Source organism: Equus asinus, chromosome 11 (assembly GCF_041296235.1).
Source record: "Equus asinus isolate D_3611 breed Donkey chromosome 11, EquAss-T2T_v2, whole genome shotgun sequence".
Taxonomy (NCBI): Eukaryota; Metazoa; Chordata; class Mammalia; order Perissodactyla; family Equidae; genus Equus; species Equus asinus.
The window spans coordinates 68,998,757-69,026,612 of NC_091800.1; the positions used below are offsets into that span (position 1 = coordinate 68,998,757).

The 27,856-nt window shown below is 39.5% G+C and overlaps 1 protein-coding gene across 1 annotated transcript in view; it reads right to left on the minus strand.

Annotated features, from left to right (window-relative positions):
* ABCC4 (ATP binding cassette subfamily C member 4 (PEL blood group)) overlaps window positions 1-27,856 on the minus strand; it is a 242,789-nt gene that overhangs the window by 49,990 nt on the left and 164,943 nt on the right. The window contains exon 21 of the mRNA XM_014864856.3: window positions 2,783-2,933. Within this exon, the coding sequence (XP_014720342.2) occupies window positions 2,783-2,933 (151 nt within the window). The remainder of the gene's footprint in view (window positions 1-2,782; window positions 2,934-27,856) is intronic.

Here is a 27,856-nt window from a genome sequence, read left to right on the forward strand (position 1 = left end):
TTAACCCGAGTAAGTGGTAAAGACGGGTGTCAGACCCAGTTGTTGTCTTCCTAAGGCTGTGCTTCTAGTCCCAGTCAGTATCTCAGAGAAAGAATAATCAGGGTTAAAGTTGATGATGTGTGACTAAATGCATTTTTCTCCAGAATTTGTAGATTATGTTTAGAAAACCCCAAAATCTTACTTAGCTAATATCCACAGCCTTACCCATTACTGTACATCTTATTAAGCACCTTGAGGTGAACAGAGTCCCTGGGAGTCTGGCATGAGAACTCCTTAAAACAGCACACTTGAGAATCTATGGCCTGAAAACTTGTGGCACACACGTTAACCCTCCCCAGTAATGCCCATGGCAGACATTACTAGTTGATCACAACATCCTTTCAGACAGAATTTGGATATGCCTTCATAATTCACACATTGCCAAACAAGCAGAGTCAACTAGGGTGACGCAACCAAAAGTCAACCTGGTTTTATGCACTTCTCTTGGACTGGCCATTGCCACACTCCCGTTTGCAAAACTGAAGAACTATTACAATCAACTGCAGTTTTGTCATTAAGACAGCTTAAATGTCAGCCTAAGGTTCCAGAGGCAGACAGGTAGTATCATCTGGAAATACCCACTGGAACTTCAGTAGTCCTTCAAAGCACAAGGATGAAGTAGGTTTATACCTTCTAGCCACAGTAATCAAGTGTCCTTTTTGCTGGTGGCTCCAGCAGTGGCCTCAAGAAATACTATCAATTATTGCTCAGAGGAAACAGTGGAATTGTTACTTATGGCACAGACGCCCCCACCCAGATAGATAACAATACACAGAACCAATCGACTGGCTATTTGGTTATCTGGGAGCGTGGATGGGGGAGTCGCCATCTTTAATTTATTGTAGCAGCCTACTTGGGTGCAGGAAAACCCAATATTCCACAGGGACTGTGCCAAAGTTCTCAGAATCTCCAAATTAAACAATAAGAAAACCCTACACTGCTTCTTGAAAAAAGCCTCAAGAGGTCCCCTTCTCTCCACTTCCCTGTGGGTGGGAAGCGACCCTTGCCCCAGGCAAAAATCTACATCAAGCATTCCTTCTGGAACAACCTTTCTTTAAATATACCAGGTCCCTCCTTTGCAACCAGATTGATGAATGATTCCATTTCATGAGTGGCCAATAAATCATAAAAAGTCCGAAGCCTTGATGTCTACATAAAAGACTGGTTGGAGCTCATCATTTATTCTTCCGCCTTCTCCACGTCCTATCTTCATACCAAGTCATATCAGCACAATGTTTACACACACCTGGACTACACTGCACCATCATCCCAGCAAAAGAACTCACAAAACCAGACCGCATGGTGGTTTAGCTGGTTCTCGATGACCGGAAAAAGTTTTTATAGCTTTTATGAAACTGCCACCCACTATCCCTTTAAGCAAATGCTTACAATAAATACCTCTCAAGAGATTATTATTAAAAAAGAAACATACATGTGCCACAACAAAAAACTCCTTTGTCCTGATGGACTTATAGTAGAAACGGAGAACCATGGGACTCAATATGTTTCTGTCCTTAGCTTGGCTTCCAGAAAGCTAAGTTGGCGTTAATTTGAGTAGCTATCTATGATTGAAGTTTCTGATACAAATGCCTTCCTTCCTCACATTTTGGCTATTGTCCTTATAGCTTTTTTTTTAAGACACAACTATTCTACTCTCCTTCGGATTTTTTTATTTTAATAATAATGCAGTATGTTTGTGCATTAATAAGGAGATAAGCTCTGAATTACTTCATCCTCTGTGATTACCCATAGAATGATTAATCACAAAATGTTTGCCCCATTCTTTCAAAACTAGGAAGTTGAACAGAGTAGCAGATTAAGTGCACACTGAACAGATCCCTCTCCCATGTCCTCCAGCTAAGGAGATTATTTTCAGCATCCATTTATGTGAATAGCCTGGGGAGAAAAAACCTCAAACAGTGTGGCGTTACACCAAATATTGGTGACAATAAAGAGCAAAACTGAAAATAATAATGCTTATCTTTTTAAAACATTTAACAACTGCAACTTATCATTTTTTGAGCACGCGAAAGGAATACATTTTTCACGTGTATCACTTTTTTTTTTTTTTTTAAAGATTTTATTTTTTCCTTTTTCTCCCCAAAGCCCCCCGGTACATAGTTGTGTATTCTTCGTTGTGGGTTCTTCTAGTTGTGGCATGTGGGACGCTGCCTCAGCGTGGTCTGATGAGCAGTACCATGTCCGTGCCCAGGATTCGAACTAACGAAACACTGGGCCGCCTGCTGCGGAGTGCGCGAACTTAACCACTCAGCCACGGCGCCAGCCCCTCACGTGTATCACTTTTAACATGTATTTCCTGACATCTCCTTCCCTTTCCCTCATCTTTTCCTTTCCTTATCATTTCTAGTAACTCCAGAGGAAGAAAAATTCCCTATTTTCCTTCTAAAAATGTTTATTGAGTGCCTGCTCCATGTTAGGAAGGATGTCATGAATAAGACAGAAATGGTCCTCATCTTCATGGTGCTTACATTGCAGTGGAGCATCATTGCACAGATGTCCTTCCCTCCTTCCTCAAGCAAAACTGCAAAGCTGCACCTGGCAGGCCACCAGCTCCATCTGTCCTAAGGGCCACACTGACTCATGGGGGCCATAATGTTCAATTACCTTATATTAACTTAGAGAGAAATTCCAGAAGATAGAGCCTACACCTTTCAGGGGTCTCCTTAATTAGAGCATAAATTAGCTTGCACTGCCACCCCAACCTGAGAGGTCCGGTACTCACTTGTAGATTCCAGGCGTTTGACATCTCTTGATGTTTCCAAGAAATATCGCCGAAGAACAAAGAAAATGATGATGAGGAGAATCAGGGGTAACGAAATCCAAGGAATCACCGCCACCGCCACACCCATCACACCGATCACTTGTAGAAATGACTGAAATAGCGGAAACAGATACAGAGGCATCCTTATCAAGAATTCTTTTCAAAAACAGACGTTAATGGGTTAGTTTGTTAGGATTAAACTCCTTTCCTAAAGAGATTTGTTGGCATGTCAGGGAATGCTTTCCTATCCAAAGAAATAACAAAAGTACAGATGGTCCTGATGTTATTTATTGCGTGTTCACTATGTACCAAACACCATAAGAGCTTTCTAGGTATTAACTCTTTTGATACACTCAGTAGCCCTATGAGGTAGACATTACTATTTTCCCTGTTTCACAGATGAGACAATTTGAGACTCAGAGAAAGTAGGACTTGAATCCCAAACTATCACGAGTCAGGAGATATTACAAGGGAAATTAGCAAGCAGGTTATCACAGATGAGGAATCCAGAAGACTCAGCTACACATGTAGGGATAAAGAAGCGGTGAACTACAAATTTAGCATTCAGAAAAGAGGTCAAGAAGTTAACCATTTACCTTTGGAAGTGGGGATGCCTCTTTCTTGGTTTTCTATTCATAGTTAACATTTACTGAGCGTTGACTGCACACAGGGCCACACATTAACTACTTCACATCTATTAATTCATTTAATCCTCATAATAGCCCTATCAAGCAGTAGCAGTATCTCATTTTACAGATGGAGACACTGAGGCACAGGGAGAGGAAAAGCAACTTGATCAAAACCGCAAAGCATAAGTCACGGAGCCACGTCATTAGCCATTATGGTATACTGAAACTTGCCCCCAATACACAACCATCTTTTTATCGTTCAGGAAGAACATTTTGACTTCTCCGAACCTCCTAATTTGTCTTTCATTTTTCCTCTAAATATCTTACTTAAGGAATGTCAGAGTTCACCAGCATGCCCGATAAAGAACAGACAAGAGAAGAGAAATATGATGAAACACATTTTTGATATTTCTTAGAAATCTGAGGAAGAGTTTTGATAATAAGGAAACAATTTACAATGTCCAAAAAGGTTTTTTAAAAAACTCTGGATATACATTAAATTTTCCATCATTAGAATAGGTATTTAAAATGTCTATTGCAAAGGCTACTCATGATAACAATAGCAGATGCCAGCTGTCAGCTGTTTACGTAAGGCATTATGCTAAGAGTTCTACCTGCCTTCATCCCAGGAGGTGATTTTATCTTGGGAAATGATCTTGGTCTAAAAAGACAGCAGGCAGAACAGAAACCCAAGTCACTGGATGATGGTGAGTTAAGTATCCATCTTTATCAGGAAAAGTACGATATCAAGGTATATGGCTTAAAGCAATATGACTGCAATTCAACGCTTAGTGTCTGCCTCCTATGACAGTGGGGTCGGATGGCGCAGACAGGCAGATTCACGTGGCATGGGCCAAGGGCTCCGAAGTTTATGATCTTAGATGGAGACAAATACATGACCATCCCCACAAGGCACAGAGCAATATGGAAATACAGGGAAGAATACGTGCACACTTTCTAGAGAATTCCAAGAGAGGACTTACAACAGAATTTCACAGGCTGGCTTAACAAACAGAGCGGCATGAATAATCTGCAGGTAGTAATCACAGCTGATGGAAATTCTCACCAAGAGGGAGCCGGGCTGCAAAGGTGAAGTTGCTGGCTCACATTAACACAGGTGGTTGTGTGTCTTCTCAGCACCAGCACCTGCATCCTCTGATCACCAGCCCAGGGCCTTCCCCACTAGGCCACCCAGGGCAGCAGGCCCCTGGCACATCTCCAATGGAAGGATTAGCAGGGTAATGCCTTATGGAGACATACGTTATCATCTCACAGCTCTTCCACACCAGTTTTCTCAGAGGATCCTCACAACCATCTCGTGAATGAGAAAAGCAAGAACTGCCATTTCCGCTTACAGATAAGGAACGTGAAGCTGGAAGGTTAAGTGGAGAAAGGCAGGAGCAGCTCACAAGCAGGGAATCTAAGTGCCATCGCCGCAGGCAGGAGGAGCCTACAGGAAGGAAGAAACTTCCAGAACTGTGACTTCGTGGCCAGGAGCACCCATGAATCAAACTGCATTATCTTTTTGTTGTTGGTGGTGGTGAGGAAGATTCGCCCTGAGCTAACATCTGTGCCAATCTTCCTCTATTTTGTACATGGGTTGCGGCCACAGCATGGCTGACGAGTAGTGGTGTAGGTCTGGGCCCCTGGTTCCGAACCTACCAACCTGGGCCCCTGAAGCAGTGTGCTGAACTTAGCCACTACACCACATGGCCGGCCCCCTCAAACTGCATCATCTTGATGCAGACCCATGTGCTTTTAGTGTTTCTCCTAGTCTCTACTGTGGTATCAATCAAAAACCATGGGTGAAGAGGAACAGAATTCTGAAGGCACAAATTCCACTCATAAATGGAGGAAAATAGGGCTTTCTGACCTCCCTCCTTTTATACCTACAGCTGAACAATTTCTTACAGCTACTGGATTAACTGATGCATCCCACCCTACATTAGGAAGCCAAGCTTCTTCCTTCATGCTCATGGGAGGGATCCTTCCAGCTCCTTCTAAGACTGGCCTTACATAAAGTCTTGATTGCTATCATTAGTTGTCAGGGAGAAAAAAACTGCTGAAATGTCAATTATGAAAAAATCCAAAATTACAATTTTTTAGCAGACTCACATCACTTGATTGGACAATATTCACCAGTTTCAATTATCTGGGCTCTTCCTAGGGTGAAGGCTTTTTTATGGCTAACTCAGCCTGGCAGATGACCTGGGTGGCAGAGGGAAGCTCAAAATGAAGGGCTCCACTGGGTCTGTGCCAACACTCTTTTCCTGGGGACCCATTAAGACCAGTAACTGTGTCCTCAGAAGCTCCCAAGTCAGCTTAGCTCTTTCAGATTTGATGCTTCAAAATTCTGAAGCCATTCAAAGAGGCCTTCTGATAAGTTTTCTTTCTGCTTGTATGTCTTCCTATAGCCAGCATCCCAGGTGACTGGATATATATGATATGATATGATGTGATATATTATAAAAACCATATATACAATGTATGGGTATACATTTATATGCATTTGTGTATATACTTATGTGAATCTTTTACTGTCAGGTGTCTCAAACTCTTTATGGAAGTTGGCAGAGGAAAAAAATAATATCTAAACAAAATGCTAACACTCTGAAGGAGGAAACAGAAGATTCTAATGCACAACAACCTTTCCTTGAAACCAATCTCATTTCTTCCTTCCACATTCCCCAGGATTCCAAGGAGCCTAACCCAAGCTACACACGACTCCCCCAATCTGATTCAATTCAAAGCCCATGCGATGACCCACTCGCCACAGCCAGCACTTCTGTACCTCTCTCATGTGACAGCACAGAGAGACAATGATATGCATACAGCAAGACACATGCTGACCCAGAGGCAAGTGATGCAAGCCCTGCCGCCCAGGATCGATGGGGAATCATTACTGGGATATGCCTGGATCCCATGTGGAGCACACCAGCTGGGCATTCTCTCCAAATTCCATGAACCCACATGAACAAACACACAGGATTCTTGGAGGAAGTCTTTCACCTGGGAGTACATGTTGATTTTTCACAATTTGAAGTAATTCTGTAGTTTGCGAGAATGACATCCTGGACCTGGAGGGGAAATTCCATTAGCCTGGTACTGAGCTATCTGACAGGGTTTAGGGCCAACCCCTTGGAATATTAACAGGGAGGGTGAGACCCTCCACCACTCTTAATCTCAGTAAAAACTGGAATATACCAACAACATAAAAGGATGGTGATGGGAATTAAATCAGATAATGTATATAAAGTGCTTAGTGGGTCATGCTTAACAAATACAAGCTCCAATTATCATTTCTATTATTACTATCCTCCAGTGTGCTCTGGAAGCCAGAGCTGGGGGAAGAAAGATGGTGCACTAATAGATTTACAGGCCTCTAAGAATCTTAAGAGTATCATGGAAGTTGGACCCTCATGGGTAGGTCATTCTAACCAGTGGAACAGCTTAGTACTATCCAGGGACAATTCAGAGCACGTGCTATTGTTTCCTAGATGTGGTAATGTCGTCACACATACCAAAGTGACTGTGGCTTTTCTCTGGCTACTGTATCTGAGGTCTATTTTGTCCAAAGATGCACTTTTAAAATAAAATGGTTGGGCTGGCCTGGCAGCACAGTGGTTAAGTTCATGCGCTCCACTTCAGCTGCCTGGGGTTCACAGGTTTGGATCCTGGACATGGACCTACAACACTGCTCATCAAGCCATGCTGTGGCAGCGTGCCACATACAAAATAGAGGAAGACTGGCACCAATGTTAGCTCAGCAACAATCTTCCTCAAGCAAAAAGAGGAAGATTGGCAACAAATATTAGCTCAGGACCAATCTTCCTCACCAAAAAAAAAAAAAAGAAGAAGAAGAAGAAAGAAAAGAAAAAAGAGGAAGAGGGCATTAAAATTACGTTAAAAAAAATGGCCAACAAACCTCACACCTACTACAATTTCTGTCCTCTCCATATTTTTTTTCCTCAATTCTGGGCCTCCAAAAGATTGATAACCTTAGGGAAATGGAAGCATTTCTTTAGATGTTTCTGTTCTTATTCCATATCCTTTTTTCTGTCTCAAGCCTTGCTGCTTCTTAGTGAAGACTTACTTGCTCTGAAATTGCTGAGCATTTCTGGGAGTCTAAGGAAAAAGGTGGTGGACCTCTGAATCAACAAAACCAACCAAATGCCTGCTTATCAGATTATTCAAATATATCCCAAAGAGAAGATCAATTGGACATTTTACACTTAATACATCAAGAACGTGTATGTAAATATCAAGAAAAATACAAAAGCTAGATTTTGCACACTAGTGAATCCCAGGAAACTCAACTGTGTCCACTCCAGGTGGTAAGCAAGCCTCCTGATTTGGATGTTAGGATGACTAAGGGAGAGGACCCTCTCACCACCACCCATGGAAGAGATGTCGAGTGTACACCTTTTATCCTCAGAAAGGATGCTGTCCTGTGAGCAGCTGTTTCTGACAAACCACACTGGCATCTAAGTGAACTGTTAAAAAGGTACACAAAAGCAATAAAGGAAAAGAAAATACTGCTAATGAAACATGTTAATTTTTTGTTTTCAAAACCACCCAATTAAAAAATTTGAAAAATAAGACACTGCTTTATTGCTAGTGGCAATAGCAAATTTCCTCATAATGCTGAAGAAATTCCACAATTCTCTAGAGCTAGTTGACAACCAAAGAAAGGTACAATTGCCCCGCCTTCCCAAATACCAGTAATGGACAACATTTCATGAGGCTTGCCATGTGTCCAACCTCTGAAGTATGTTACATGCATTATTTAATTTCACTCTCACATCAAATCTGAGTAGGAGGGATTATCATCTCCATTTACAAAGGAGGAAACTGATCTCGGAGAAGTTTAATAATTTGCCCGAAGTGAGATCATTCAGAGTCCTTTTGACTCCAAGCCTATTCTTTTAATTTCTGCATGATATTGTATCCCATAAAAAGACAGGATTCATATTTGAGACAAAATTAATACCTAAATATACTATTTTATATATTTTCTCTTTTGACTGCAGGTTCTATTTTTGTTGGGTTTCTGGTGGTTGTATCTGGTCTCTTCCATGAGGTGACCAGTCCCAGACTCCCAGCTAATTAGAGGCTAATAGCCTGTTCAGCCCGCAGAGCTGATCATTAAAAAGCTCTTTATTTTATTTTTTTTTTTGATTTTTTTTCTTTTTCTCCCCAAAGCCCCCCGGTACATAGTTGTATATTCTTCGTTGTGGGTCCTTCTAGATGTGGCATGTGGGACGCTGCCTCAGCGTGGTTTGATGAGCAGTGCCATGTCCGCGCCCAGGATTTGAACCAACGAAACACTGGGCCACCTGCAGCGGAGCGCGCGAACTTAACCACTCGGCCACGGGGCCAGCCCCCCAAAAAGCTCTTTAAAATGCTTGCTAATAGGACACACTAACACGTTTTGATTTAAAAATTGTTTTTTAAATAAGAAAAAAACCCCAGTTTCATAAGAAAGATGAGCTCTGAGCCCAGAAAGCAAAATGACATGAAGGAAAAAAAAAAAGAACCAAATTTAATTTTAATAAATGCATAAAACCTAAGGACACAAGATGATGCTGAGTATTTTACATGTTCAATATCTGTATTCGGATGGTGGTAAAAACATTAAAATCTCCCCCAGGAAGTGTCTTCCTCTAGAATTAACATCGTATTCCAGCACTACAGATTTTAACATAGTTCCTTCACGAGCACAATTTTAAACACGAGGACCTGTTTGTCTGTTTGGCATTTAACTACCAAACTGCTTACAGTTGCAGGAATTCCTAGGTATCCACTCACAATTTACTTTAAACTTAATTCCATGGGAGTCTGTTCCTGATAGTCTTTGTGAAGCTTGTGCCAAAAAACATGTTTTCTATAAACAGCAGTAAAAATGTATTCTTATTTTATGCAAATAAATGTCATCCATACTTTTGGCTCACTCAATTCTTATTTGAACTCTTTCTTGCTTGCTCTCATATAAGGCACAAAGTGAAATACGTATTTAATCATAAGGCCACAATCAGGAGATAGTACTTTTATTATCTGTTTACAGTATTAAAAAATAGAATCAGGATCATTAAGATTGCTAACACCCCAAAGGAATTTCAAAGCTTTTAATTCTGCTGTCAGTCAGACTCTTAAGAATTCTGTTCCAAGTTGTGATAAGTACAAATCATCCAAATTGCCTTAAACGATTACTGATTTTGCAGAAGATATGACTTAAATGCAATAAACAAAGCAAGATTCACTTCTTGGAAAGAGAACACGGTAAGATTTTCTTCTGATTTAGAGAGAGAAAAAAATTATGCCTAGTTTTTGATCAGCGAGCTGTTTACTAATGTCAGTGTAGGAGAGATTCTTGTACCTATTTATTCTAGAAAATATGAGATTAAAAAATAACCTTTCAACAAAATAACTATCACATAGATTGTGCTGCTGGCTAATACAAGATTCTTGTGGAGGCAATAAAATTTTAACAGGCTATACAAAACTCTCAAAGTATTAAGAGAAATAAAATGTAATTCCTATCGTAACATACTCACTACCCTTTAATTACATGATAAACAGAACCAAAGGGAAAAATATGCAAGGCCTTAGATGTAAGTTCCTAAATTAATAGGGACCTAGCTGGTATTGAGTCTGCAAGTGTAAGTTACACTCTGATGTGGCACCACGCGTGTCTCGGGGAGTACAGAGACCAACTCTGGTTCCCAGATCCCTCCTTTTTTCACCTCTGTTTCTTCTGACTTCACCCAACTCAGTTAACTCTGTTAAATCAGAACTTTATGGAACTTTAGTGTGTCTTATTTGTATGAAGAGATCTATACAAACTCTAAGATTATGCTTTTCTAACCTTGCCCTTTCCTTGAGATACAGGAATTACTCCTTTCTTTTCTCCTTTGGTTGTCTCCAATCTTTTCACATCCACACCAGCTCTGGGACTTGTGTATCCTTCAGTTAGCTCTTAAGCCTGAGTTACAGCTAAGTCCATTGAAGAATGAAGGGTGGTGTCTGGTTTACAATTTGTTAACCAACACAACAGAAATCAGTAGGGAAAGGTAGTGTACTCCGTCCTTCCTTCCTGTTCAGCATATCTCACTATCAACAGCTTCCTTTCTACCTTTTCTCAGTGTTAGAGCTTACAAAATTTAGGGCTGGAGTCCATCCATATACTACTTTTAAAAGGCACACCTTAAAAATAAAGGTGGAAATAAAAGGTTGGAAAATGGTACGCCAAGAAAACACTAACCAAAAGAAGGCTGGAGTATCTATCTATACCACTATAAGCAGAAGCTTAAGTTAGGAAGGGTTCCTAGAAATAAAGGAAAACATTTCATAAGAATAAAGGGCCATTTTACCCAGAAGATAGTAAAAAAAAAAAAAAGAAAAAAAATTCTAAATTTATATAAACCTAACAACATAGCTCCAAAATGTATAAAGCAAAATCTGACAAAACCCAGGAAAAATAGACAAATCCGTATTCATAGTAAGGACAGAATATATTTTGACCTAAGTGGACTGAACAAGAAATCACTAACAAAAAGGTAACTAGAAAGTCACTATATGTTTGGAAATACAGTAATACACTTCTAAATAACATCTGGTTCAAAGAAATTACAGTAAAATTAGAAAGCATTTTGATATAAAAGAAAATTAAAATCTAATATGAAAATTTGAGGGCTGCAATTAAAGTGTTTAGAGGTGAATTTATAGCTCTAAATTTTTTTTAAAAAAAGAAAGGGTACGTGGTAAATCTTTGCTCTTCATTTTGCTGTGAACCTAAAACTGCTCTAAAAAAATAAAGTTAAAAAAAAAGAGAGAGAGAAAGGCTAAAAGTCAATGGTCTAAAAATCTACCTTAAGATAGAAAAATAACATCATACTAAAGTATACAGAAGACTGGAAATAAGAGAAAAGCACACATTAATCAAACAGAAGACAAACTTCCAAGAAGAAAATCAACAGACCCAAAGCTTTGTTCTTTGAAAGCAGCAATGAAATTAATAAACTCCTACGGTGACTGATCAAGAAAAAAGGAGGGGAAAATTACCATTACTATGAATTAAAAGGGGGAAACACAAGAGATACAACAGGTATTAAAAAGAGGGTATAATAAACATTGTGCTGATAAATCTAAAAATTTTAATGCAAAACGTAAATTTTGTGAAAAAATGACAGACTGACATAAGAAGAAATAGAAAATCTGAATAATTCCATATCGATTTAAGAATTTCAATCCATAATTTTAAAATATCCCACAGAAAAGACTTTAGGTCCAGATGGCTTGGCAGGTAGATTGTACAAAAGAGTTTTATCAAATTCTTCCAGAGAATCTGAGTCCAGCATTATCATGATATAAAAACCAAAGATATTAAAAGAAAAATTAGAAACCAAACTATCTTAGGAACACTAAGAAACACACCAATACACTCAATCTAACAATATAAAAAGGATAATACCTCACAACTGAACTTGGCTAGACAAGTGTGAAATCCACAGGGCAGGCTGGAACTCAGGGCGGGCCAGAACCCTTGGGCAGGAGCTGATGCTGTTATCCATGGGCATAATTTTTTTCTTCAGGGAAGTCTTGGCTCTTAAGGCCTTTCAATTGACTGAATCAGGCCCACCCAGATCATCTAGGATAATCTTCCTTACTTAAAGTCAACTGATTATGAACTTTAACCACATCTACAAAATATCTACACAGCAACCCTTAGATTATTTTTTGATTGAATAACAGGACTGTAGCCTAGCCAAGCTGACACATGAAACTGCCCATCACAAAGAGGAAACACTTCCCATTTCTTTTTATGAGGCCAGCATAACTCTGATACTAAAAGCTGACAAAATATTTCAAGAAAAGCAAATTACAGACCAATATCTCTCATGAACAAGACAGAAAAATTCTTTTTTTTTTATTGAGTTAATGATAGGTTACAATCTTGTGAAATTTCAATTGTACATTAATGTTTGTCAGTCATGTTGTAGGTGCACCACTTCACCCTTTGTGCCCACCCCCCACCCCACCTTTCCCCTGGTATCCACTAAACTGTTCTTAGTCCATATTTTTAAATTCCTCATATGAGTGGAGTCATACACAGATTATCCTTATCTAGCTGGCTTATTTCACTTAACATAATTCCCTCAAGGTCCATCCATGTTATTGCAAATGGAATGATTTTGTTCTGTTTTGCAGCTGAGTAGTATTCCATTGTATATATATATATATACCACATCTTCTTTATCCATTCGTCTGTTGATGGGCACTTAGGTTGCTTCCATGTCTTGGCTATTGTAAATAATGCTGCAATGAACATTGGGGTGCATAGGACTTTTGGGATTGCTGACTTCAAGCTATTTGGATAAATACCCAGTAGTGGGATACCTGGATCATATGGTAGTTCTATTTTTAATTTTTTGAGGAATCTCCATACTGTTTTCCATAGTGGCTGCACCAGTTTGCATTCCCACCAGCAGTGTATGAGGGTTCCTTTTTATCCACAACCTCTCCAACATTTGTTACTATTAGTTTTAGATATTTTTGTCATTCTAATGGGTGTAAGGTGATATCTTAGTGTAGTTTTGATTTGCATTTCCCCAGACAGAAAAATTCTTGACAAAATATCAGCAAACTGAATAGAGCAGTACATAAAAAAAGATGCTACATCATGGAGTTTATTCCAGGAAGGTAAGGTTAATTTAACCTGCAAATCAGTATAATTCACCACATTTAAAAGAGTAAAGGTGAATAATCATGTTATTATCTGAAGAGATTTAGAGAAAATATTTGTCGAAACTCAACATCTGTTCTTCGTTTGAAAAAGTAAAAACTCTCAGCAAATTAGGAATTTAAGGAAACTTTTTCAATCTAATAATAGATATCTACCCAAAAATCTGCAGTTAACATCATTCTTAATGGAAAAATATTGAAAGATTTTGCCCTAAGAGTACAAGAACGTCTTACCTCATCACTTCTATTCACATTATACAGAAAGCTCTAGCCACAGCATTAAGTCAAGAAAAGGAAAAACAAAGTCATAAATACTGGAAATGAAGAAGTAAAACTGTCATTATTCACAGCTGATATGATAGTGCATGTAGAAAATTCTACAGATTTTTTTTAAAAATCACTAATTCCAGGAAATGCAAAGTGAATTCATAAGCTTGAAGGCACAACACCAATATACATAAATCAATTGTATTTCTATATATTAGCAACAAAAAATTGGGAAATGATATTAAAAACAATCCCATAATCTTAAAAAAAAAAAAAAATGGGGGGCCGGCCCCATGGCCGAGTGGTTAAGTTCATGCGCTCTGCTTCGGCGGCCCAGGGTTTCGCCAGTTCAAATCCTGGGTGTGGACATGGCACCGCTCATCAAGCCATGCTGAGGTGACATCCCACATGCCACAACTAGAAGGACCCACAACTAAAAATACACAACTATGCACTGGGGAGCTTTGGGAGAAAAAGGAAAAATAAAATCTTTAAAAAAGAAAAAATCCCATAAGAGGAATTTAAAAACATGAAATATTCAGGAATACAGTTAACCAAGAGTGTAAGGTGTCTATACTAAAAACTAAAAAACACTTCCAAAATTAAAGAACACCTAAATAAGCATAGAGATAAACCGTGTTCATAATTGAAAGACACAATATTGTTAAAATTCACAGACTCAAATTGATCTACAGCTAAAAGGAACTATTAATTCAAATTCCAGCAGGTTTTTATTTAAAAAACAAATTAAAAGGCTTCTAAAATTTATGCAGAAGAGTAAAGGATCTAGTGTGATCAAAACAATCTGGACAAAAAAGTACAAAGTTAGAGGACTTAAGCTACTGGATTTCAAGTCTCACTAAAATGTACAATAACCAAGACTGAAGTATTGGTAAAAGGATAAACTCATTGGTGGAACAAAATACTGAAGTATACGGATACTGACTTGCTCACATACAGTCAAATGATTTTTAACCAAGGCGCCAAGTGAGTTCAATGCATAAAAGTCTTTTTAACAAACATAGGTAGAATAATTGGAAAAAAAAAAATAAACCTCAACCACTAACTCCTTATTCCTTACACAAAAATTAATGCAAGATGTATCAATTTTTAAAAAGACAGAACAACAGGGAAGTATCTTCACACCTCTTAAGGATATGCAAAGATTTCTTAGGACACAAAAAACATGAACTACCAAAAAAAAAAAAAAAGGTAAACATTAGACTTCAACAAAATTAAAATTTGCTCTCCATTAAGAATATAAAAAGGCAAGGGGCTGGCCCCGTGGCCGAGTGGTTAAGTTCGCGCGCTCCGCTGCAGGCGGCCCAGTGTTTCGTTGGTTCGAATCCTGGGCGCGGACATGGCACTGCTCATCAAACCACGCTGAGGCAGCGTCCCACATGCCACAACTAGAAGGACCCACAACGAAGAATATACAACTATGTACTGGGGCGCTTTGGGGAGAAAAAGGAAAAATAAAATCTTTAAAAAAAAAAAAAAAGAATATAAAAAGGCAAGCCACAAAGTGTAAGGAAATATTCACAAAGGACTAGTATTAAAAACTAGAATTAAAAAATATATACATAAACAATAGAAGCAATTTTTTAAAGTTTTAAAAACCAGCAAGCGATCTGAAGCATTATTTCACAAAAGAAGATATCTGAATGGCCAATAAGTATGCGTGAAAAAGAGCTCAATGTTATTAATCACCACAGAAATGCAAATTAAAACCAGACTGAGATCAATCATACCCACGAGAAAGGCTAAAATCAAAAAGACTGACAACACTAAATGTTGCAAAGATGTGGAGCAACTGAAACTCCCATTTTTTTATTGAAGTATAATTAACATATAATATTAGTTTCAGGTTTACAACATAGTGATTCGATATTTTTGTACATTTTGAACTGATCACCATGCTATGTCTAGTTACCGTCTGTCACCACACAAAGTTATTACAATATTATTGACTATATTCCTTATACTGTACACAATATCCTGGTGACTTGTTTATTTTATGACTGGAAGTTTGTATCTCTTATCCCCTTTGCCTGATTCACCCATTCCCCCATCCCCCTCCTCTGGCAACCACCAGTTTGTTCTCTGTATCTATAGGACTGTTCCTATTTTGTTTGCTTTGTTTTTTAGGTTCTACACATAAGGGAAATCATGTGGCATTCGTCTTTCTCTATCTGACTTATTTCACTTAGCATAGTATCCTCTAGGTCCATCCAAATTCTCACAAATGGCAAGATTTCATTCTTTTTTATGGCTGAGTAACATTCCATTCTATACACATACCACATCTTCTTTATCCATGCATCTATCGATGGACACTTAGGTTGCTTCCACATCTCGGCCATTGTAAATAATGCTACAGTGTACATAGAGGTGCATATATCTTTTCGAACTAGTGTTTTCGTTTTCTTCAGATATACACCTAGAAGTGGAATTGCTGGCTCACATGGTAGTTCTATTTTTAATTTTTGAAGAACCTCCATACTGTTTTCCATAGTGGCAGCACCAATTTACAATGCCACCAACAGTGCATGAGGGTTTCCTTTTTTCCACATCATCGCCAACACTTGTTATTCCTTGTCTTTTTGATAACAGGCATTTTGTCAGGTGTGAGGCGGTATCTCACTGTGGTTTTGATTTGCATTTCCCTGATGATTAGCAATGTTTGGAACTCCCATATATTCCTGGTGGGTGTGTAAAATGGTGGCAACTATTTTGAAAAATTTTACGATAATTTTTTAAGTTAACATACACATATCTTATGACCCAGCAATTCCACTTCTACATATTTGATCCAAGAGAAATGAAAACCTATGTACATACAAATACAAGAGATTTCACTGCTAAAAACTGTCAACAATCGAAATGCCCATCAACTGGAGAACAGATAAACAAATTGTGCTATCTTCATATAACGGAATATCACTCAGAAAAAAAAATGAAACATGCAACACAGATGGATCTTGAAAACATGTCAAGCAAAAGAAGGCAGCCACAGAAAAACATGTACTGTATCGATTCCATTTACACATACATAGCCCAGGAACAGGAAAACTGATCTATGTTGACAGATATCTGGGAGAAGTGTGGGGGGTGTGGAATTTGACTGCAAAGTGGCAAGAGCCCTTGAGGTGACAGGAATGTTCTATATGTTGTTTTAGGTGGTAGTCACAGGGATGTACACAATTACCAAAACTCATCAAACTAAAAGAAAAAACTGACTATATTGTATGTAAACGATACCTCAATAAAAATATAAATAGGCTAAAAAAAAAGATTATGACACCAGAATTTTACTCCCATTCCTTAGGTCATGCTCAGCCAGGTGTTGGCAATGTGTAAAATACAGCCACAGTGTTACATGGTGACTTCTTTGGGTGCACTGGGGGTAGGGAAGTGTGGAGTCACACATGAGGGCTGATGGTAACCAGCCTGTGTGTCACAGACAAAAAGCGGCGCCTGAGCCACATTTGACATATCTCCCATAGGGTGCTGGCCCTTAGCTTTGAGGCTAGAGCTGACTAACTGTTTCGAGACTCAATGCAGATGACAATCAGAGAATATTAAATCAATGAACCCAGAGAAAAGGCTGCAAGAAACAAGTGAGTCATGAAACTCATGAGCAGAAGATATCACATGACAGTATAATTATAATTAATCATGTTTTCCATCAGATTTAAGAGACACAACCATACATAAAATAGCAAGTGTAAGATTTTACTAAAACTGAAGCAAGTTCTCCAGCCCATCACTTTCTTCATCATCTTATCAAGAAAACTCATGAGGTAGGTAAAATTGAATGTCATCAAGAACAGCATAGGGAGACTCTAAAGCTCCTCAATGTAAGTAAATATTTAGACATTTTCCTCTCTCTAGTAACAACTGTCCATTGTGTCATTCCTAAAGATGTAAGATGGCAAGGAGAGAAAGCCCCATAAGCGGCCACTATTGCTCTGCAATGAACATCATTCAATAGTCCCATAACGTAAAGTTCTATGCTCTGCACAATACCACTAGGCTTGATAAAAATTTCTTTTTTTTTTTTTTCCTTTAGGTCTTAATTAGCTTCTTGTTAAAGTAAAAACATTATCATTGGAGCACACATGCTGGGACAGACAAATTGGAACACGGGTTGCCAGCCTGGGAGGGTCCCTGGTGATTAACTGTCACATGCTGATGTTGATGGTGCTTTCTAAGTGTGCTAACTATCACACTGGAAAAAACCAACCATCTCACCTCTCATCAAAAAAAGAAAGGTAAAGGAATCCTAAGAGTGGGCATGTGTGAACCCCATCACCCGATAGCAGAAACCTGAAGGTCAAGTGTTGGTAAATATTTCTAGTAACCTATATTGTCAAGTCTCCCTTCCACTAACAAGGAAACCCACTTTAACTTGGCAGTTTACATGAATCATCTCTACAACTGGCATTTTCACGGAATATTCCATCCTTGCAAATGCTCTGACTAAAACGCTTTTGTTGATTTCAAAAGCATGAAAACACTGTGTCTCGGTTAAAATGGAGGAGTTTACTTTTAAAGAGTCAGTAAAACAGAGATCCTTCCAATGAGGGCAAGGCAGTCTCTTTTGTCCAATGGGGATTTGAGGGAGGGCGTGGGGGAAGGGGTCAACACACCATAGAAATCTCAAAATGACAAAGTCATTGTTCAGTGAAAGAGGCTGGAATGCTTTCTACACACTTTCCCTGACATCTCTACACAATGAAATGCAAGGGTCAGTGGTACTGAGACAAGTAAAGGCAGTTCCACTCTTTTGCTTCTATAAAAGCAAGTGACCCGCCCTATTATACGCAAGTCTTAGGATTGTTTTGTTCTCAATACCCAGATGCAGCAGCTCTTTCTTTTGCGCTCCCTCTCTGGAAAAAAAATGACTGAGGACACCTCCTTCACATTTTCTTTTTCTCAGGCATTTTCACTTGATAAAGCTGCAGTCAATGTGTTTTGTGTGTGGTGAGGAGGGAATGACACGTTCCATGGTGGTCTCCACCACGGCCTGCATTGGTGGCTCAAGTAGGCTCAGGATTAGTTCTTTGTGTTCCATGAAAGGATATGAAAAGTCAGTTATTTAAGCTCAGTCAAGCTGTTGATTTTTTTTCCCCCTGATGAGGGGTGTGTGGGGAAGAAAGGTTTTGCAATTCAGTTTTCCTCAATAAATTACAGCATTTTGCTGAGGGCAGCTGTGTGCAAGTTTGCATGCTCAAGCAATCTCAAATGCTAAAAAAAATATTAAAATGCTTAAATCCAACTTCCGCATCTTACCTTCACTTTCACTTGTTTTGCCAGTAGGAAGACATCCTGGAGGTGATGATTTTAATGGCAAGAATTCCACATAATTGAGACTCCTGACTGAACGTTATCTGGGACGTCAAAGGTTTCAGAAATTGTACAGAAGTCACATGAACATGAAATATTTAGTGCTCAATGGTCTATTTTGAAAACAACTGATTCTGATTGTGAGTCTACATGGGAAAATACCCGTTAAAATCTTCCAGGATAACACCGAATCTCCGTGATGCTAACTCACATGGTGATATTTATAGGCCTGAAAACTGTGTGTGACAATTACTTTAATGCAACATAATGCCACCATCACACCATTTCTCCTCCTTAAAAATATATATACTGTTTTAAAAATAACTACCCACTATTTAGTACTTAACATGTACTTAGAGGTTATGTTAAGAATTTCATTAAAATGACTTCATTTTATCCTAATAACTCTTATGAAGTCGTTAATATTTTCTCTATTTTCTAGATAAGGAATATGGGGCTCTTGGGGGACAGAGACAGTAAGAGGTAGAGCCTAGGATTCAAACTTAGAAAGGGAGACTGCAAGGCCCTCCCTCTCTAGCACTCCGTGATACTTTAAAGCTATTTACATTATAAATGATATCCATTAACACATAATCATATTTACTGGAGCAAACTCAACCCTCACACCATTAAAATATGAAGCTTTTCCTAGGGAACCAAGAGCATCTGCAAAAACCATTTTCAGGGTGCTCACATTCTCAGGTAGAAATGCACTAAATAGACTACATAAATTAGTTTTTTAATGCCGCCTTCCTTCTTCCTTGGGAATTACGAACAGCTCCAATGTGCCAGCAGCTACCATTTGACTGGACAGGCAACATAACTGGCAGCTATAAGAGCTGGTGTAAAAAACATCCATGATGGTGTTCGAACACATGATTGCCCCTGTGTTGGGATACGGCTTTATGAATGACACTGCCTGAAGGGATGGACTATCCTGCAGTGTGGACCTACTATCCAGAATCAAAAGTTTTCATTAGCTACACTTGGCATCACTACCCGGATGTACCAAGTGGAAACTTGGCCAAACCAGTGTCTCTTCCTGTCTTCCCTATGTCGGCAAAACTCCATCCTTCTGGTGGTCTTTTATTTCTTGTCATAGCCCTCCACTCAACACTCCAAATTCACACTCCTGTGCTTGAGACGTAAGTCTTCCTGTGATGTTCTCCCTCTGTGCCTATGCATCTGTATCTCCTCGGATGCCTGATCTCAGACTTCATGATCCAGCTGCTCTACACCATGGCGTCCCTGAAAACCTTCTGCGCTCTCCTGGGCTTCCTGCCATCTGTGTCCCCTCCTCCCACACCGAGGTTCAGGAATCACTGGGAAGCTGTCCTCAACTTCCGCAGGCAAGGTTACAGAAGAAGCCCTCCTAGCTGCTGCGATCTGAACTAATAATAACTAATACAAAATCCTAAAGTTTTGCTTTAATTTAAAAGCATATACAAGGTCTGATGTTGGAGTTTGTCATGGTCTTCTTGGTATAAATCATAGCTGTAATGCATCATCTACGACTTCTAAGACACTTGGGAAGCTCTGAGCACAGAATTCTCCTATATTTCTCCAATTCCTTCCCCTACCCCACTCATTTGTTATCTCATCCATACTTAATTAGCTTTTTTGCCCTTTTTTGTTTTTTAAGTGAAGACTTTATTAAGTCTTTTCAAAGCATTCCACTTGGCAAGCAAACAACTCTTCCACTTGGCGTTCCTATTTTTTCAGTTCAGGTGATGAGTACTGTCATGGAATTACAACAAGGGCAGGTAGCATGAACAGGTTTAGGGAGAATCACAACTGACACTAAGGAAAGATAACAAGGCTGAGTTCTGGAGCAGAAAGTGTGGGCACACCAGAGGCAGCCACCAGAAGCACGTTTACAGTGGGAATGGAGAGGACCATGTAATGCAGAAGCAGGTGAAAATGAAGCAATGATTAAACAATCAGAGAGGTTGCTGACTCCGCCATCCCATCTAGAGCACTTATTAGCAAGGGAATTAAGAAACAAGCAAAGGCTAACATTTACCTCTAGAGGTTCAAGGACAAGTTTGTAGTTAACGTCTTAACTTTCAGGTTCACTCAAACGTGTATTAAGCTATGATATTAGCAACACCACTGGTTTCACTAGCTTCATCCATAATTCTCCTAAAAACAGAAAGCCTCATAGAATGAATCAGATCATGAATCACTGTCAGGTTTCCAATAAACCTGGGGGCCCCAGCATTGCCATACACTGAAATGAATTGGGAAAGCATAGTGAAAAGCCCAGTGAAGCCTAGCTGAATCCCATCACAGAACAAGGGGGCCTGCTACCCAATCCTGAGACACTGGTGCAGACGCTGGCTAGAGCCAACAAGGAGGAGGAGGAAGTCCTCTGCCACAAAGACTTTTTCAGGAGACCACATATAGAGAGAAATCTGAAAACATCAAGATCATTTTCAGGAAGCAACTATGGGCACAATTAAGGGGCAACTACTGTGTGTATGTGACACAAACCAGGATATCAGCCTTGCTGATTTTCAGTAAGGTCCCCCAACCGGGAATGATAACATCTTCAAAGAAGAGAGAAACACACACACATTCTTGTTTTCCCTTAAACTTACATGGTGAGCGGTCACTTACATGCTCAAAGACCTTGGATGGGGCCAATTGTCTGTACGTTCAAATATGAATTCCTGAGACAAGTTTCAAAGGCTGTTTAAAATGGAGACCCTGATTTGCCTAGAGCCCTACATAAACCCCATGTTCTAGCCACAGACATTATCTTCCTAGCTTTACAGTTTAAGATGGGCATCAAGCTACTTGATTTGAAAGGGTTACATATCCACAGTGTAATTGCTCCTTGCCTGTGTATTTATGCTACACACGTCCACACACATATACATATAATAAACACATATACATATAATATACATATAATAAAGCATTGACAAGCTCTGTTGCCCGAAAGCAAACATATCAGAACTCCTATCTTCACAGAAAAGAATGCTACCATCTACAATATAAAATCTTGGGATTGGGAGTTTAGATGCTTTCTTGATAGTTTTTCAGAGTATTCAAAATTCAAACTGCTACTTGGACACTGAGTTTAATTAAACCATAAAGTGGCTTTTTTTTAAAATAAAATGATATATGATATGCAGTTAATACATTATTTTTAGTATTTAAATTTAACAATTTGACTTTAGTACACAAGTCATTTTCTATAAGGAACGCATTTCCAATTACCAATTTTAGAACAGTGTAGAATCATCCACTGCTCATAAAGTTTTAATGTAAAGTTAAGCTTCTATTTTCAAACAAAATCTCAAGAAATATGCATTTGCTTTCGTCACAGCCAATTCTTCTTTCTTGTTTACACAGCATTACTACAGAGTTATATATGTCATAACCCAAACAAAAGGGCATCAAAAATGTGCAACTATGCTCATGCCTAAAAAACAGTCACAGTTTCTCTGGTACTTGGATTTGAGACCAGGCTTATCACAAAGCCAAGGAAGAAAGTTCTTGAAAATAGTAGTTCTTAGATTGGACAACCAGCAAAAATTTCCAAAAGCATTTTTGGAGAAGAAAAGTAGGTTTTCCACCTTTAATTCTAAAGACAGGGGGAAAAAAGGCTACTACCACAATTTTACAAAGGTTGGTATCTCAAATGCCCTGGGGTCATATCATATGAGCACTTCTATGACTTCTGCTAGGGAGGAGGTGCAGGCACCAGTTGGACAAATAATCTGATGATTATTAGAGATTCCGCCTGGGACCTCCACCAATAACGATACTCTGGGGGTCTCAAAACACGGCAAGGGGCAGTTTGCTTCTCCTTCACGGGCATCATGAGAATAACTCAAAAATGTAAAAATAAAAATCTCCAACCGATCACTTACTAGCTGTGTGATCCTGGACAAACTATGTAACTTCTCTGGGCCTCATTTCCTGCATCTGTGAAAACAGCACAGCAACTGTGTGTACCACATGGGGTTACCAGGAAAATGAAATGAGAGATTACACAAATAAAGGATTTAAAACGAGGCTTGGCACCAAGGAAGCAGTCACTAAGTGTTAGGTAGGATTACTGTTATTTATGGGTAATTTGGACTACAAAAGACTTCACTTTATGTGCTGACTTCAGAACTCCTGGGTAAGAGCCGCTCCACTGTATTTAAAAAATCAAGACATCCAAACAGAAAAACTGAGTAAATTCAGCTTTGTGAAAAACACCCTACATCACCCTTATTTTTTCATATTAACCCAGCTAGGTGCAACCTGCTGTTGAGAGCCACTGCCTTAAAGGGTGGGTTGTTAGAAGGACGAGATGCCCACCCTGCCTGCACAGAACCACTTTCCCGTCTGTGGACTGACTCAATACGGTTTGCATGAGCTCAATGACTGAAATGCTAAGTACTGATCTCCCTGGGTTTATGAAGCTGTGCAGTGGGTGAGGGCATAACACAGAATACAGCCCTGGAGCCCTGCCTACAAGGGATTATGCACATAGTGAAGATTTAAAACATTTTAAGAAATTTTTTTAAAACCTATGAGAAGCATAAAATATACTTTTATTTCCGATCTAAAACGTGAGCACAATGTTCCTCTTTCGTTTAAAATGTTCCAGTGGGTTCCCACTGCACCTAGAGCCCTGACCCCTTAACCTGGGCAGCCTTTGTGGTCCAGCCCTGCCTCCATCTCAAGCCTCTTCTTCCTTTTCTCTCCACTCTGTTCACTGCTCAGCGTTCTCTCTTCCGAGGACATGCCACTTTGTTCCCATCTTGAGCTTCTGCAGCTCTTCCTCCTCAGACGTTCCCCCGCTCACCTGCCCCCAAATCCTTTTGCATGGCTGTTCCCTTCTTATTTTTCAAACTCAAATGCCACCACTTCCTTGACCACCATGTTTCAAGCAGGCCCCGAAGTCACCCGCAAACACTTTCTTCCTTTAATGCACTCACAGTCGACTGGAATTACCTTATAAATTTACCTGGTCACTATCTGTCTCCTGCACCGGAATGTAAATTCTTGGAAGTCGATACCTGGTTCCCTGCTCACACACCAAGTCCCAGCAAGGTGCCTGGCACACAGAAGCACTCAATAAATATTGACTGGCTGGTTGTGAGGTTTAAATGAAACACACTCAGCACAGCATTTGGCCCATTGTCACAGGATCCCTGGTTTTTTGTAGGGCATGGAGATTGTTTTACTGCAGAACAGAGCAGTCAAGGAAAGCTTCACTGATGGGGAAGAAAGGCTTCTGCTGATCCTTAAAGCATGAAGAATTAAGAGGGTACATGTGAGAATGGGTTAAAGATGTGCAAATACACATACACACACCGGAGTGCATCAGCAGTCAGTCTAGTGGGCATGTAAAGTTATTTTCCAGGAATTGTAGAGATTAGATTTAAGGGCTAGGAAATTTGAATTTTACTCTCTAAGCCTGGGCTCCTCTGTAACATAAATCACTGGCAAGCAAAGCAAAACAAATCTATTTAGATATATATTCTAAGATAGTGTAGCAGTGTGAGAAAAGATTGTGAGTCCCTGCTTTAGTGTTGGGGACGGCTCCACAGCCACTCACGGAGGAAGCCAGAATCCGATGATCCCTTCAAGAGTCTCACGTTCTGTGACATGAGAGTCTCTGGTTCAGAGAAGAAAATATACTTAAGTTCCAAAATAAGCTAATATACTGACACTTGAAAGCCCAGAACAAAGGTATCTGCTGCTCTCAGAGGATCATGGGCAGGCTAACCACGGACCATGGTATTCATAAGGCAGAGACAGAAGAAACAAATAATAAAAGACGGGCCTTTCTTACAATTAGAAAATGTTCAATAAATTATCTGAGATCTCATTTAAGGCAATAAGAAGGAATCAGCTGAGGGAAAGTATACAGAATAAACACTTTAGAAGTAACAAAAATTAAAATAAGTATTTTTTAAGGTTTATGAAATATACTAAGGATGAACAAAATTATCAAGAATGAATTTGAACACACTTGGCACTAACTATATCCTTTAAAACAAAAGCTGAACAACTGTCTTCAAGCTCCTTCCCCTTTCTGACCCTACTCCCAGCTGATGACAGAGAGAAAAGAGTGGATCCCAAGTGGAAACTTGGCTTCCGGCAGCACTTCCCGCCTCACCATCCACAGTGGCCTCTTCCTCTCATCTCGGATCAAAGGTCACTTCCTAGAAGTTCTGCCCACCTCCTGGACCATGCTCCCTAATTGCCTCTAGTCCCCACAACCAGTTTGTCTTCCAAGACTTCCTCTGTGGCACTCAGCGATGTCAGGATTCCAAACTCAGCAAAGGATGAATTTCTGGACACTTCCCACCACTGGGGGGCTGGTGGAGATCCATGAGGGTGGACCTTAACGCTAATCCTTGTTTATCGGCGGGAAGGAGGCAGAAGGCATATACCACCCACCACCACCACACATGACACACAAACTAAAAAACCCAAACAACCCAGGACACCTCCCCAGAGCCTACATTTCAAATGGGCCTATGCTCCTTCACCTCAACTTCCTCCATTCCTCTTGGCTTTTCAGCCTTTGCAAACTGACCTCCTTCTATCCTAAACCTGCTCCGGCTGGTCACTAGATACATCCTAACAGCTAAATCCAACTGCCAACCCTCCGCTTACCCTCTCCTTTGCAGTTAACATGCCTGTCCTCCTTTGGTTTAACTCAACACCAGTTTTCATCCTCTCTTCCTTGCTGTTCATTCTGTGTCTCCTGCTTGGGTTCTCTCTTCGCTCTCTCTTTAAATATCGAGGCTTCCATAAGGTTCTGATCTTGGCCCCTAAAAATGTTTCACTATCTCTGGGCAATTTTATCCATCTTCACAGAATCTACTACTACCTGCTCAGCAAAGAATACACAGGCTCTACACTCACCCCAGGACTCCCAAACGCCAGACACATACTTCCAACTACCTACAGGACTCCACCTGGAGGAGCCGAAACTTCAAGATAGCTGAACTAAAAGTGGCAGAGCTGGGGCTGGAAACCAGATTTGTCTCAAGCTAAAGCTTTACCCATTCTCCTATACAGTGTCCCTCCTACTATAACTCTGATCACACAGCATTGTAATCGTTGACCTCCTATCTGTCTCCCCCAGGAGTGTGTGTCTCATGGAAAAGGGGAATTAAATTTCATTCAACTCCACATCCCCAAGCCCAACATGGTGTCTAGCACTCAAGACACACTCAATAAATGCTTGTTGGATAAATGAAAAATAAAGGCTCCATTTCATTTTTTCATCCCTACATCCCCAGCACACAGTAGGAGTTCAGTAAAAGACTGGTGGAAAAAAACAAAAAGGGAGACATTTAAGGAATGAGAAATATCAAAAAAATTACAAATCCACATGACAGATATCTAACAGTGTACATATACACATACATAACAGAAACAATCTTTTCCTTCTGGGAGAAACTCCGAGATTCTCCATTATGTCTACTTGCAAATATATTCATAAAACAACATATCTGCCAATCTAATATTACAAATATCAGTATTATTAAAATTAAATCATTAAAATTATTTTAATCATTAATAAAAATTTTACATTTAAAATACTATTAAACATCACAAATATTCCATATGTATGGTATCTTTAATTATTTTAAGAAAATGAAAAGAGTAGGTTTATTCTGCTGATATTTGTGCTATGGTATTAGGAAGTCAAACACCTAAAAATGTTAATTTTAATTTCTGCCTCTATATTTTTGTTTGTTTACCCAAATACATTATGTTTTGAAGGCCGAAGTCCTATTAAAAGAATTCCCCCCTTAATGATTTCTCATGTCTGAGATCTAGATGATCTTTAGACTATTTGTATTTCAATCCCTATTTTCATAAAGATATTTAGTTTTAATGTGTGAAGAACTACGTTCTAGCTTGACAGATGACTTGATTTTTAAAATATTGTTACTACACAAAGCTGCTACGCTTTTTGAAAAAGCAAACATGTTTCAACAACACTTTGATAAGCCAGGTGCAGCCATTGGCTAACTTATCTGATAAGCCCAGGGCAACCCCGGGGGAACCTGCAGACCATTGTTATTTTACATTGGATAAATTATTTCTTTCCTATGGTATATTCAAAAACTTCCCTCATTTCTGGCCTACCCTTCCAAAATGCCTTGGCAATCAAAAATTGACCTTGGGGCTGGCCCCGTGGCCGAGCGGTTGAGTTCGCGCGCTCCGCTGAAGGCGGCCCAGTGTTTCGTTGGTTCGAGTCCTGGGCGCGGACATGACACTGCTCATCAAGCCGTGCTGAGGCAGCGTCCCACATGCCACAACTAGAAGGACCCACAACAAAGAATATACAGCTATGTACTGGGGGGCTTTGGGGAGAAAAAGGAAAAAATAAAATCTTTAAAAAAAAAAAAAATTGATCTTTATTCATTACTGTTCCACACCTGTGTCAATTCAGGTTCCAAAACCCCACACATTAGCCCCCCTGTTCCTGTAGATTTCTCACTCTGGTAGCACAACAGTAAATGACATTTTCAAAATTAGCTGTGTCACTGTTTCCTATTAGCATAGATACGAACAGCTAACTATTCAAACAAAACAAAACAAAAAACCCACAAATGGTCACACAAATACAAATCTTTTGTTCAAAAGTCCAAGGGACAAAGTTAGGTAAATAACCTCTATCTGGCCAGGAAATTTGCTCACATTTTAAACAGAATTTTCTTACCTCAGTCACTTAGTCAGTGGAGTAATAAAATCTGTCGCTGATTTCTGACTTGCTTCTACAGAGTATACCAGCTCTCGCCATTATGGCACAAATGGAGGGTCTGTCCTCAGGTCTCTCTCAACTCCTCAGCATCAGACTCAATTGGAAACACAATTAAGTTCTAACCCAATGGTCCACATTTCTGAACTTTTATGAAACCAACAAAACTATTATTGTCTCACAAAAAGAGTAATCAAACACGCATGCTCTGGATTAAAAAGTTCACATGGATAAATGTAATTACATTATTTCTTTATCTATTCGATTTTAATTCTCCAGAAAAGCATGATCATATGCATATCTTTAGTAAGAAAA